At 42.6% G+C, this 15,077-nt stretch overlaps 1 protein-coding gene across 2 annotated transcripts in view; it reads left to right on the top strand.

Moving 5' to 3' along the window:
* The window catches only part of Stx8 (syntaxin 8), a 229,746-nt gene that overhangs the window by 38,632 nt on the left and 176,037 nt on the right, over positions 1–15,077 (top strand). For both annotated transcript variants that reach the window (XM_028780195.1, XM_028780196.1), the window contains exon 5: positions 5,942–6,066. In XM_028780195.1, coding sequence (XP_028636028.1) covers positions 5,942–6,066 — 125 coding nt within the window. The remainder of the gene's footprint in view (positions 1–5,941; positions 6,067–15,077) is intronic.

Genomic DNA, 15,077 nt, shown 5'->3' on the forward strand with positions numbered 1-15,077 from the left:
GAAGGAGAGGGAGAGGGAGAGGGGGAGGGAGAGGGGGAGGGAGAGGGAAAGAGGGAGAAAAGGAAAGAAAAGAAAAGAGTAACTGCGGGATTTTAAAGAAAGAATAGGAAAGACTCCTGGGCTGAAAGAGGCTGATGGTCTGGGAGGCGGCTTCTAGCACCCTCACAGCCATAGGTCATGATGTGCAATAGCAGTTGTACTTGGAGTTCTTAGCAGCCAGTATATTGAAGTTTAAAAGGTAATGGGGAAAAAAAAGGCCCTTTCTTAAATTGTGTCAGTTCCCCCAAGTCACCCAGCTGAGTTTGTCAGGAGAAAAAATGGGATTGACTTAAAATTGGAGAAAGCAGTCGGAGGGTAGTACAGCTCAGGGTGGAGTGGGCACCTAGCGTGCACGACGCCCTCAGTTTGATTCCCATCACTAAGGGAAAAGGGAAAAAACAAAACAAAACAAAACAAAACATGAAACAAAGCAAGACAAAACAGAACAAAACGGTACTTGATTACAGTAGGTTTGAAGACACTGATGAAATGTCCCTCCTTAGATGATAGATAAGGAAACAATTTCCGTGTGAGTTGTTTATTCTGAGCTTGAACTCAGCAGGCGTTGCTTATTGAAATTAACAACACAAATATCTTGGGAACCACTGTTGGATTTGGCATTGTGTTGGGCATTCTTCACCCCTAGTGTATCCTTATGAGACTAGGTACTTAAGTCCTGTTCACTTCTCAGCCGTTAGAGTCTGCTCTATGGAAGCTATTCAGTTGAACGGATGGGTAGGTGGGCAGATGGACGGAAGGGTGGATGGACTACAGAGTCCGATACTGTGGCCTATCAGGCTGAAGGAAGTTATCTGTACATCCGCTGATCATGCCCTCGAGTGAGTGGTATTATTTGGGGTTTGTTTTTAGAAACTGTGTTGAACTTTGAATGCTAATGAGAAATTTCCTTTTTTCTAGTTGAGCTGACTCTCTCAGCTCAAGCAAGCCTGGAAACGTTCACCCCATTTATCCAGTCTGCTCCCTCAGCCCGGTAGCCTTAAATCAGTGTGCTGATTGTCTCTTCCTCACGGGTCCCTGTTGTCATTTTCCTTTCCCTGACTTCCTTTGCCACCCACCTCAATTACCGCACCAGCCTTGGCCTGCCTCCCCCCGCCCCCCTCAGCCGCTTTTCAGTGTAATCCAGTCTGCACATTGTTGCCAGAGTGTGTCTCTGAAGAATTTATGTCAGGGAGTCCATTTCTGATTGAAATTTGAGTCTCTGTGCATCTTTATGTCCATGGAGCAAAACCGCACAAAACGTTTTGAAAAAAGGAATTAGCCTTTCATACCAAAAGAGCGTTTTCACGTCTGTGGACAAGGCCAGCTAGAAACCTTTGTTGATGCAACCCAGCTCTCTGACACCCTAGAAATAGCTTCTCTGCTCCTAACTGTAAACCTCCCTGTGGTCTGCGAATGCTCAAACACTGATATTTTTTTTCCAGACAAAACAAACATTTTTCCATAGTCAGCTGACATCTTTTTGAAATGCTAAGAAAAGCTACTTCTTGGAATTCACTTCTTTTCAACTCTCTGCTCAGTAGATAAGAATGCCCTCCCTGTGAACTCTGACAGGTTCCAACTGAATTTGTCAGCAGAGAGATGGGTTATCTGTGTGCACCCTGCCTCGTGTTATTATGATTCAGTAACATACACTATCTTCTTGGGAGGCTGAGAGCAAAATCATGTTATGTTCTTATAAGTGATCATGAAACATTTTCAGGATTCTAATATACCATCATGTTTAATAAGTAATCCTATATTATTATAGATAAGGTCTATCTTCAAAGAATATAGGCAGAAGTTATTGATTTATTAAACTGTGTGTGCATGTGCACTCGTGTGCACACACACACACTCTCTTTCTCTCTCTCTCTCTCACACACACACACCATCCACCACATTGTAAGCCAGTATCACCAGCACCTGGAAAAGTGGAGGTTGAAGGATTGTTTGAGCCCAAGAATTCAAGGCCAAGTTGGCCTCAACACAAAAAAGAAAACAGGAGATGCCATGGCTGAAGCCCTGTGGTAGGGTGGGTTTGCTCCATGGTGATTTAACAAGGAAAATCAAGTCTGTTCTATCTCAGAAGCATAGTAATTAGCATGTCCTTTCTTTAATTTAAGAGATCTGACTTGTCACTGAGAAGGCAAGGTTGAGCTGGAAGATGTTTTACTGACAGAATTCCCTTTCAAAGTAATTCTCCCCATCTGCTTCAGAGCATCGGTCTTTGCTGCTAAGTCGTGAAGGCAGGTAGCAGTTGATTAGGACTTTTGTTTTAATTTCTCAAGATGAAAATTTTAAGTACAGTTCTCATGTTGGCTCCCTCCAGTCAAAGCCCTCAGTGGTTCCCAGCCCCATTTTTGTAAGCATTTCCTGAATGCTGCTTCTCCAGCATACTCTGTGGTTCCCTCTTCTGGGTGCTGGGGATATAAACACGACTGTCATGTGGCCTCTTTCCTCACAGAGCTCATAACTTAGGAAGGGAGGCAGATGAGTAAATAACTAGCTACAATCCTGCTTGATAAATGCCACATTCGAGGTCGTGAACAGAGTGCCATGGGAGTGCCAGCAAGTGATTGATTTGAGGAAAGGGGGATGGAGTGGGGATCAGGAAGGACTCAGCAGCAGAAATGACATTTGAGTTGAGCCTTAGGGGATGAATAGAATTTTGCCAGATGGACAAAGGGGTGGGGGTGGGGATACTCCAGACTCATGCAAAAACATGAGAGTGTGAAAGTTTGTGCCTTTATCCCAGTGGTGGTGAGCAGGATGTAGGACCCAGGCAGATGAAGGATGTGAAGTGGGGCGTCGGGAGATGCTGCTGCTGCTGAGACCATGGGACCATCTTTTAAAGCTAGCCCGGAACCTATAGTTCCAGGGAGTCCCAGAAGTTGTGAGCTCAGGAGATGATGTGGTGAGACTTTAGCTTTAGATTATTCTAGCATCAGAATGAGTCTAAAGGGAAGGCGAGGAGGGTCTGAAGCTAGGCTGTATTAACAGGGAACATGTTGGCTGTACATGAGGACAGGGAACCATCTCTGAGGAAGACCTCAGCCACTGCTGAGAGGTGGAAGAGGGATAATAGCAGCAGCAACACGAGGCCCTGGATGGCGAACTAAGCAGAGTCAAGATGGGGGGGAAGAAAAGCTTGTGGGGGAAAGGAGTGAATTTGACCTTGCCTATGCGTACTACTTGAGGATTCTTAAAGGAGACAGGCATCACAGGGCACCTGTGGGAAAGTCTTCAGCTTGGTGATTTTCTTGCAGGGAAAGGGAGAGGGGACATGCCTGTTTTTTGTTTGTTTTTTCAATTTTTTTTCTCCTTTTTTGCCCCTTGGCTTACTTTACTTATTCATGCACTATTCTTCACCCTTACTTCAGAGTCTGATGTGACTCTACTAAGGCCACCGTCTGCAGAACAGTAGTGACTGACAGCAGGAATCACCCTAAATGTATAGTAGTCTGCAAAGCCGATGAACTGCTTTCAGATACACAGACACATAGGAATGCTGAAGGTGCATTCCTGGTAGGTCGAGGACATCAGTAAACTAAGGAACAGCAACTCAGATGAGCAGGGAGCAGGGCGTGGCTTAGCTCTGGGAATTAGGTCATACTGGGAAGTCTATTCTCTGTATCATGTTTACTGTTGATACGAGCTTGTGCCTACATTTTCACTTTTATTTCCTGATAGGTGATTAAAGTATACACATACCACACACAAACTGCACATATAAACACAGCTGTAGTCCTAACTTGCCGTTTATTGAAGTTGCTTAAAATCACCTCACATTGCTGTATTTTTTCTTTTGTAATACTAATATCTTAATTTTGTCTGTGTGCACAAGTGTGTGCATATTCGTGCGTGTGTGTATGTGTGTGTGTGTGTCTGTGAATATGTGTGACAAGGGCTCAACACTAACCTTGGAGCAGTACCACTCAGTTGCAATATACTCACTGGAATGACTGCTCAGAGCTAGCCACTGATGCACTCCTGAGTCTCAGGAGATTTTTATGGTCTCTGGCCCAGGCTTTTGCAGTGAGCCACATACAGCTATGTGCGATTCATGCTGGCACTTGCAAGATGACTCGGGTGTTAATGGCTATGTTTGGATTGCAAATTGCCTGCTTCACTTCCCTTTTCATTTCTTTTTTCCTTGTCTTCAAAGCCAGGTGAAGTTAAGTGATTATCATACAGAGTAAGTGTGAAACCTCACATCTTGGGTTCTTGGGGCCAATCATGTAAAGTAAAGCCTTGAAGAACATGTCTATCTTTTTGATCGACTGGAAGAAAGTCATACTTGTATTTGACATGTTAATTGGCATATTTGAATAAGAGACCAGACCTGTGCTTAAAATCTTAGCCCAAAGAATCAAAACAGTCTTTGCATTTGGCCCAGGTTTTCTTGAAGGATATATTCTCTTTTTAGTTAAAAAATGAAATTAATAGAATGTTGGGATATATTTATTAAAAATAATTTAATACCTCCTAGTAGACAATGCAGTCATCAGTATATTGAAAACAGTTAATTTATTGAAAAAGATGTTATTTCCCAGGCACTGTATTCAGTAGTTTGCACACATTATTATCGCCTCTTTTAACACACACACACACACACACACACACACACACACACACACACACACACACAAGTGCATGAGAATAGTAACTACAAGAAGCTGTGTGTTATCTGGGCAACATTTTGGTCAGATTGTACAGTTTGTTTTTCTTTATCCCTATTGATTAAAACAGTGCCTACCAAATAAGTATTGAGGAAATCGTTTTTGAATACATAAATCACTCTAGTTAATCTGTGCTGAAACTTCTTGAGGTAGATGCTACTGTCCACATATTGCCAGTAAGTGACATGCCTGTGGCTATTTGCTCTACACTGGGGAGCAGGGTGCAGCAGAGGGGAGGTGGTTTTCATCTCCACTTCCTATCCAGTGATTAGAAAGCTTAACTATATGGAAGGCCAAACAGTAGGGTAGCAGTTACTTCTAGACAACACAAGAGATTCCATCAGGGCTTGAAGAATGACAAGCAATGGAGAAATGAGTGAGTGCACACAAAATCACCCCGAGAGGACCTGCACATAGCAGTTGCTTAATCCACCGTAGCTATTAACTGCTCTGCTACTCCTACAACGTCACCACCATCCCTCTCCCAAGTTCCACAAGAGCAGCAGTGTGAATCCCATGCAACCTGGCATTGGAACAGTCCGAGGTAGTTTCCTGGACAACACGATTCTTACATCCTTTGGACAGGGAGGCAGTGGCAGGAAATACGTTCTCTATCCTTAGATGGGAGACCAGGATGTGTCCTGCAAGAGTGAAATGTGGATTGCTTCAGGGGTTACTGATCACAGTAGACAGTCACACAGTGTGACTGTTTTGACTGTAGTCACGGAGTTGAATTGGAACTCTGCATGTGTTTCTGTGAGCAACCAAGCACCCTTTAAGGGGAGACTTTATTGCTGTTTTATGCTATAATCTGTATTATTAGTATTATATTTTCATGAAAAATATTTGTATTTTTATTTGTATGAAAAATAATATTTCTGCCTTCTGTGTCACAAAGCCTGTAAAACAAACTTGGTTGTGATAAACAGGCAGCTTCCCAACAGCCTTGTGGTTTTGAGACTTAACAACCTAATTTACCAACGTCTCTGGAGGGCTGGTAGGTAGGGCCATCTTTTCCTCATGCTGTGTAATTGTCTAGGGATCATAGCATAGCCTCAGATCTCTTACAGCCCTGGACATGGTTCCTAGAATAAACTAAGAGTGAGATAATTGTGAAGATGGTTTTGCAAAGCTTGCCAGACTGGCCAGCTCCGTGCTGTGGCAGTGATTTTCAGCCAGGTTGTGTTTTATGAGATATGTAATATATTTGCTGTTGTTCTCAGGTCCAGCCTGATGAGTGAAGAAGCAAAGCGAGGAACTCCCAACCCTTGGCTCTGTGAGGAGCCGGAGGAGACCAGAGGTTTGGGTTTTGATGAGATCCGGCAACAGCAGCAGAAAATTATTCAAGGTACTGATTATTCCAGGACTGTGGGGCACAAACCAGGCTGTTCTGACCCTATCGTTCTATTCTTGACTATTCTTTATCTCTACTGAAAACTAGAGTCCAAATGATTGTTGCTGTAAAGCTCTTGACTTTTTTTTTTCCCTCAAGCTGCTTGAGGCAAAGACTTCTTCATTGCTGCTTCTGACTCGGTGGTCGTAGGCTTGTCCTTTTACCCTCGAGTTCATCTGGACCATCAGATTGTTGTTTCCTTTTTATTTGTAGCTTCCACCACATTTGCTTTAAAGTGTGCTGTTTTTAAAGTTTCTTACTTTTTAAGATTTCGGAAGTAATATACTATTGCAATGGGTTCAGGCAAGATTTGGGACAGACAAGATAGAGAGTACTCTGTGCTGCATCTCCAGTCTCAAAACTAGAAGTAGATTGGTATGTGTGTCCACAGTCCTGCTTGCATTACATCTCTGCGTATGTTTAGTATGCATCTGTGTATATATTTAGTATATATCTATGTGTTTGTTTAGTGTAAGGTCACATGTCTTATGTAATTAGGACCATGAGGTACATAGCTATCTCACTATGTGAATCATTCCATAGTTTTCAACTTAATGTTATGTTTTTTTTCCCATGTCAGTATGTATGCTGCTCTTTCTATAGACTGAAATACAATCGGCATTGCTATAAGCAGCACATATTTGATATGTAGGATTAGGTGAACTTTGACACGGCATACACACGTGTGCATGCAACCCCGGGCACACACATACACACATGCATGCATGTATGTATGAAGAAAGCATCACTGGAATCAAGATAGTGCCCACAGCTCTCAGAAGCTCCTTCTTCACGTGCCTCTGAGAGTCTTTCTGTTGTTTCTCCCCAATTCCTCAACAACAGCTGATCTGTTTTCTGTCGCGTTAATTGGTTTCTATTTTCCACAGTTTCATGGGAATACACTTATTCAATATCTACTCTCTTTGCGGAAAAGGGATCTGGCTTCTTTCTCTATGGATAATTTGTAAATGCATCTGAATTGTCACGTGACTCTTCACATGTGCTGATTTTTTTTTTTTTTTGGCCTAAGATGTCTTTAGCAATAGTTATCTCTTCCTCTTTCATTAACTTGTAAGATATTTTCATATGTTCCCTCACTGTTCTCTTCTCAGATAGCTTTGGGTTTTGTTTTCAGAAGGAAAACAAGTTTCCGTAGGATCTTGCAAGGGTGGCTGACTGGATGGTGTCAAGGTGACAAGTGTCTCTCTGTAATAGTTTTCAGACTGCAGATGTTCTTAAGTCCAGTTGATCAGTATTTTCCTTGTGAGATTTATGTTTTGATTATATCGAAGAAAACATTCAGTAGGTTAAAGCCATAAGATTTATTGCCTTTTTATCTCTAGTAATTTTATAATGTCAGGTTTTCACATCGGGACTCTCTGATCTCTTTTGAATTGTTTTATAGGCACAGATGCGTTTTCCATTTGGATATCTTTTTGGCTTAGAGCCATTAAAAAAAATAAAATAAAAAGAATGCTTTCACTACTGAATGTCAAAAATAATCAAATGGCCATGTACATACATACACGTGTATACATACATGGCCCTGTTTCTATGCTCTACTCTCCTCCACTAGTCTGTTTGTTTTAAGTGGGGCATGAGCGTTTGTGTCTGATCACTAAACCAAGCGACACACAACATCTGACTTTGTTCTTTTTCTCAGTTTTTTGGCTATTTTGGGCATTTGGTTTTTTCACACTTCTATTTGAATTTTAAAGTCAGCTTTGAATTTTTTTTGTAAAAAATGTCATCGAGTCATCTGTAATTTTGATTAAGATTACACTTTTAGGTTATTTCAAAGAGAACTGATGTGACATCAGCAAGAATCTTCGAATCAATAATCTGGACTATCACAAGTAAACCCCATGTAGTCTTTAATTTTTCTTAGCATTGCTTTTGAGTTTTCCCTACCCATGCCTTACATGTCCTCAGTCAGACTTATCCCTACGTATTTTACACTTTTATTGTGAAGAGCGTTTTAACTGTCCAGTGTCTGATTATTCCTCATTATAAAGCTGCTCTCTGTATCTGTGTTGTCTGTGGGTCATGCAGCTTTGCCCACTCTCACTAGTGTGCTCCAGGAGCTTGTTTGTTGTATTTTTTGTAGGGTTTTTTGACACAAGTAATTATGCTGTCTATGAGTAAGACAGTTGTATTTTCTAATTTCATTACAGATAGCTTCAATTTCTTCTTCTTGCCTTATGTATTTGCTACAACCTAGTACAGTTTTTAAAACAAATAGACATTCTTGCCTTGTTTCTGTTCTTCATAGGAAATGTTTTTTTGAATCCAAGTTTGGATCTTTTTTTTCTTTTCTTTTTTTTTTTTTTTTAGTACTAGATATTTTTGAATTTTCTAGAAATATTTTTGTGAGTGATTGTAGGATATAGTGATATTATCTGGGTCATACTTTTATTTTTATATTTTAAAAATGTTGTGTGTGTGTATGTGTGTACAGTATGTAGGGGCACGCATGCCATGGTGCACATTTGAGATCAGAGGACAACTTTGTGGATTCGGCCCTGGAGTCGAACTCAGATCAGCAGACCCATGAGGCAAGTGCTTTTCCTAGCTGAGCCATCTCACTGACCCTGGGTCTTGCTTTTAAAGACAGATGAAAGAGGTGTTTAAAATGTTTTAAAGCATAGATCAGCAAACCCTGGCCTGTGAGCCAGATCTTATTTTCATATAGTGTTGAAGTCAAAAACAGCTTTAAATTTTTTAAATGGTAAAAAAATAATCAAAAAAATATTTTGTGACTTGTAAAAATTATATGAGATTAAAAGTTCAGGGCTCATAACTTCAGTTTTATGGGAACACGGCCATGCTCACTCACTTACATAATAGTTACGTTCCCTCTCGCAGTGGTAGAGTGAATGACTGCTTTAGGGGCCATATGAACCACAAAGCCTCAAATGCTTCCTCTGCGGCCCCCACAGATCGTGTTTGCCTCTGGTCCAGAGGTAATTCATACACTGCCGAGCCCACACCACTCTGGATATTCTGCTTGGTGCTCTAGGAGCACTGAGGTCATCGGCTTGGTTGGGTTTAGAGCATGGTTCTTCTACCTTTGAAGTGACCCAGCTCTGGGTGTCTTTCTCAGTACTTCCAAGCTCTGAGTGACACCGGCAAGGACTTGGTGCAGCTGCCTTGCAACACCACAGGGCTCTCTCTCGGTGCGGCTCTCTTCACTGCAGCACACCAGCTGTTGACCCCTTTGGACCCCCGATTCAAGATGCCCCCTGGATTCCACTTGGACTTTCTAGCTCGTCACCTTGATGGAAACATTCACAAGGCAGCAGTCTGGGCATACTCAAGTATGGCTCCTTTGTCTCCTCCTCTCGGAGATCTGGCCTTGTCAGCTGATGTATGTTTCTTGAAATATGGATTTGAATATTTTGCCTGTTGTCTCTGCTCCTTGTTCATCTAGACCAGAAGGAAATCTGGTCCCTGTCAGTCCATCCTGACCAGAAACAGGAGTCTAATTCTATTTTGGACTCTCTTCACAATGAAATTACCGAGTAAACAAAACACTGGCTCTCCTTGTCTTTAATTTTGCATACTTCACCCATTACCGTGTTTGACGGGAAGTGAGCAGATGAAAAGCAACCCAGCTTAACTCACAGCACAATTCACACACAGCGCTTTGCTCTGAGTTGACATGGCTTCTGGGAGGACTGCCTAGCCCTTATACAAATGGACCTTCCTGTCATTCCCATTTGCCAAGGAAAGCTGTTTTCAGTCAGGAAAAGCATTTCTGTCCCTGAGAATGTGATGCACTGTGGGTTGGTCAGGTTTTGTGTGAGTCTGTGCCCTGTATGCTTCTTTGTGGCATCTCTAAACCAGAGTCTCTCTCCCACAGAGGTTCCCACCCCTTGCCACCCTGCTGGGCTTCAGCTCTGAGTTTTAGGACAGGTGGCCTGGCCTGTGTATTGAGTCATTTTATTTTCCTGCTCTTTCTTGCTGCTGTGATTTGAAATGCTGGGTCCCTTGTAGTATTGCTGTATAGCAAGCTGTTTATCAAGCCAAACACAAACATGAAAGTAGTCTTTACCCCAGATGCTTCATAGCTTTCCTGTGCTCCAGGAACCTCTTGATGTGCTGTGGGTCTACTTCATTGTTGGGGCCTATACTAGATAAAGAAGAGTCAGAAAAAGCCATTTCTGATTGCATTTTGGCCTTTGTCTTAGGGGTTTTACTGCTGTGAACAGACACTATGACCAAGGCAACTCTCATAAGGACAACATTTAATTGGGACTGGCTTACAGGTTCAGAGGTTCAGTCTATTATCATCAAGATGGGAGCATGGCAGCATCCAGGCAGGCATGGTGCAGGAGGAGCTGAGAGTTCCACATCTTCATCTTTAGGCTGCTAGGAGAAGACTGGCTTCCAGGCATTTATTCCAACAAGGCTTCACCTCCTAATAATGCCACTCCCTGGGCCAAACGTATACAAACCGTCACAGCCTTTCTGTACTTTAGTGTGGAGACTTAGAAACACTCTGGAAATTATCCCCAAATTATTGGTAGATCATAGACTTGAGGACAGTGAATACCGTTCTTGCTCAACCTAGAAGCTGGGCCTTGTGACAGCCAGTTACCTAAGGTTAGCCCAATGCTTAAGCAGTAGTTTGGGATGTACATAGACCTTAGTAGAGGTAACTGTGGTGATGACAGTACGTTGGTCTCCTGAGGATCAGGATAGAGCAGAGGAAGGAGACAGTTGTCAGTGCTGGCTGCTGTACCCAAGTCAGACCACAGGACCTGAGTGTGCTCCCCGCCCCCGACCCCCACTTTCTTAAGAGTATGTTGGTGAAGTTCCTAAGTCAGCATAGTTTGGTCTCCATTATTTTTCAGCTGTTCTTTCTAGGTTTCAGCATTTGCTACAGACTTCCTGGTCCCTCTGCTGGAGCCTGACCTCAGAGTCTTGTACATGTCGGGCAAGCTGATTCGAATTTCTAGCCTCTTCCTTTTTGTTGTTAACATGGTGATGGCCTTTTGCTCTGTGAAATTTCAAACGTAGTAGAGTAACTTGTGTTCCTTGCCTCATCGTGCTTCAGTAATTATCTCCCCATAGCTAGCTTGGTTTTATGTGTGTTCCCAGATACCTACCTCCAGGATTGTGTCTATGTATATATACAGATATGGCGCACATACACATGCTTTTCACACATGTGGAGGCTAAAGGTCACTTTGAGTATTGTTGTTCAGGAACTGTCTACCTTTTTGCTCCTACTGGGACCATATGCCTGCCAGGTAGCTAGACCCAGAGATCTCCTGTCTCTGCTACCCCAGTACTTGGATTATAAGCACATGCATGCCACAACACCTAGCTTTTACTGTGGACTCTCGGGACTGAACTCTGATCCTTATGCATATGTCCTGGGATTATTTTTATAGTGAACCCCAGACATTATGTCATTTTAATGGTGAATATTTCAGAATATTCTATCTAAATACCATAAAATATGTTTATAAAATACAAGGACATTTATATACGTGTGTGTGTGTGTGTGTGTGTGTGTGTGTGTGTGTGTGTTTATATGCACATGTGAATCCAGATACCCGTGGAGTCTAGAAGAGAGTGTCGGATCTTCTGGAGTTACAGGTGATTGTAAGCTACCCAGTGTGGGTGCTGGGAACTGAATTCGAGTCCTCCATAAGAACAGCATGCACTTTTAACCTCTGAGCCATCTCTCTGTGCCCAGGACTGTTTTTTAAAAACTACAAGCAATTACCACTCCTGCCAAGTTAGAAATAATTACACAGTCCAGTCAAATAGCCAGGCAGTTTCCTATCCCTGATTTTTCTGTAGTATTTCCTCTGGACTCCTTGGTTCAGGGTATGAATGTAGGCTATCCATTGTCACTAATAGGTACATCTCTGAAGCGTCTTAACAGTATGAACGATCCTTTTCAAACTATTTTATTTTTCTGTGCACTTTCTTTGTTAAGCAGGGTTGTATACTCTGTGGTTTCCCCTTAGCTAGTTCTTGCAGTGCATTCCCCGTAAGTTGCTCAGCATATTCTGTGACCTAGATATTTTCTGTAAATTGGTAAGATTTAGTGACTTGCTTAGAATTGGGCTTGTTATTTTTGGCATAATACTTTCTGATGACTGTCCCTTTGTTTTTTATCTACCGCCACCAAACTGTCCTCCTGCAGTTGAGTGATTCATATTTAGAGGATGGCTTTCCTGAATGTCTAAATATAGGAAGTATCCACACACCTAATGGTTCCACAGGGACTCTCAGAAATGATCGTGTTAGTGCTCCGACAATAAATTAGCACACATGTGGTGACATTACTCACATTGCTACAGTTTGAAGAGCAGAAGTTCAGTTTGGGTCTGCAGGGGCTCAGATCAAGGTGTCAGCTGACTACATTCCTTTCTGGAGGCCCAAGGGCAGAATCTGTCCCACTGCCTTGTCCAGCTTTTAGAAGATCCCCGTTTCTTTGGCTCATAGCTCTGTCTTCAAGGTCAGCAACTGCATCTCATTAACCCTCTGTCATGGCTCCCCCTAACAGGCTGGACAACCTCTGCTTCTCAGAGCTAACAGAATTGTATCGGGTCCACCTAGATTCCCCAGCCTCATCCCCTATCATATACCTTCATCTTCACCACATCTGCAAAGTTGCCTTTTTTGTGGAAAGTAACATGGTTGCATGTTCCAGGGATTAAGACTTGGATATCTTGGATGTGTTGGTGTGTGTTTGTGTGTATGTGTGTGTGTATGTATGTGTGTGTGTCTGTCTGTGTCCCTGTATCTCTGTGTATGTGTATATGTATGTGTTTATATCTCTGTGGGTGGGTATGTATGCACGTACACACGCATGTACGTGCTTTATTTTTTCCATGGTGATCCTGTGTGTTAAAATCTTCACCACTATAAAGTTGAAGAATGACTCAGGGTCTGGTATGTTGCAAATGTCTCATTGTGAGACCCATTACCAAGGCATTAAGCCTTGGACCCTGTGACAGAGTGAGGTAGATTATGGAGAATGAGCTGTTACAATGTCCCATTTCTGCTGTTTGTAAGTAGATTGTTTGCAGTGAGTCCTGACGTATTTTTGTTGGAAGAAGGCTTTTATTTTGCTTATTACTAAATGATGAAACCATTGCTTCTCAGAAATATCTGTTTATAGCTCAGAGAAGCTCGGGTGATTGGCATGATCATTTTGAACTGCCCAGCATCTTTTGCATCTGGGTTGTGGGATGCAAGTTGACTGTGCCAGAGTTACACACTGTGGAGATGCTCTAGTTGATGGGAATCACAGGAGTAGGAAAGTTTTTCCTCTCCTTTCTGATGTACATTAGGGAAAACTTTAGGAGGTAACAACCTTGGGAGAAAAGGTTAGCGTAGCTATTTTTCACCGACAATTTGTGTTCTGACTGAACGAAACAATGTCAGCGCTTCAGTGTCTTTTCCTAGCTGAGGATCTCAGAGGCTGTTGCTTTCCGCTTACCATCCATTTTCCCATCATTTCACAATGCACTGATCCTCAGTCCATCTATGGATTATTCCTTGGGTGCATTTGGACTTCTGCTATAGCGTAGACGTCCCTTTGCAGTGCGAGCTTGATGATAGATTTATCTTGGAGGCCATCCAGGAGGTTGCTACTAAGGACCAAGAGGACCTCATTATAAAGTGATTTTGCTGTAAAATGGTTCCTTGGAGTGGTCCCTAGACACAGCAGGCTGTTTATAGCCTTTAAAAAGTACGCTGTGTCAAAAAGTGTCACCAAGAGGTCCTTGCCTCACACCTTAAGTTTAAATAAATTCTAGGTGAATCAAAGGGCTAAGTATAATGGTTTAATTCTGTAAAAAAGAGTTATACGAAACTCTAAGTACATGTTAGTGAGCTCCTGAGTGAGACTTTGCGGCTCTGCTTTCACAGATAAGCCATTACATGAAGGAGTCATTTTAAAAATGAACTGGGAAGCTGCTGCTGGCAAATGGCCCTTGGGCGAAGTGTAGACCTTACCCCACAGTCCCTGCTCAAGGCGCCTGGAGGCGAAGGAACAAGGCTTTTGCAGAGATGTCACCAAGATGACCCACTTTGAAGACACATTGACTTTTAAAGATAGGATCTTGAATAGCTTGAGTTTAACTACCTTTTTCTTTACATTTTAATACTTGAGAAGAAAAAAATCAGTTCAAACAATTTTTTGGTAATTCACGCAACTTTTATATCTATACATCTATATCTACACACACACACACACACACACACACACTCACATACATATTCAGGGAAAGAGAAATTCACAGGCAAGGTTCAGTGTAGAAAGCTCTCAGAGATTGGAGCTATGAGGGATCGCCCAGTAAGAAGTTACGAAAACTCACAAGAAGATAGCAGAAGTAATCAGATCTGGGACACAATCAGTAAACAGACTGGGATTGTCAGCAAGGAGCCCCGACCTCCAGGGCTGAGCAGAGCTCAGTGGACAGTCGTGGGATTTTAGTTCCTGTCAGAGTGATGCTGCTTCTTAGTATGCCAGGGTAAACCCTCATGATAAAGCACCTCACTGGTGCTCACTTATCAAGCACCCAAGGAGGAGATGTGTAGGGAAGAGTCCCTGATCTCTGGGTGCTGCTGTACTTCAGAGGGATTGGTCATTGATTAAGGGAAGAGTAGGGAGTTGGGTGTGTATGCAGTGGGAGAGCGCATGCTTTGCATAGAACATCTGGGGTTCAATTCCCAGGACCTACACTCCAAAACAGAAACAGGCATAACTTCTTCCTGAGGGAGAGACACACACAGGGAAGAAGGCTGCAGCCAGGAAGTAAGTATGACCTGGTATCTTAGTTACATTTTTTGTAGCTGTGGTAAAAGCAACTTACCATGACAAAAGCAACTGAAGAGAGAAGGGGTTTGTGCCACTTCACAGTTGCAGGGAAGCTCCTTTGGAGCTTGAAGTACCTGGCTTTATGGTGCTCATGGCCTCACGGTGCTCATGGCCTCAC

Source organism: Grammomys surdaster, unplaced genomic scaffold (genome assembly GCF_004785775.1).
Source record: "Grammomys surdaster isolate TR1022 unplaced genomic scaffold, NIH_TR_1.0 364, whole genome shotgun sequence".
In the NCBI taxonomy this organism is placed as follows: Eukaryota; Metazoa; Chordata; class Mammalia; order Rodentia; family Muridae; genus Grammomys; species Grammomys surdaster.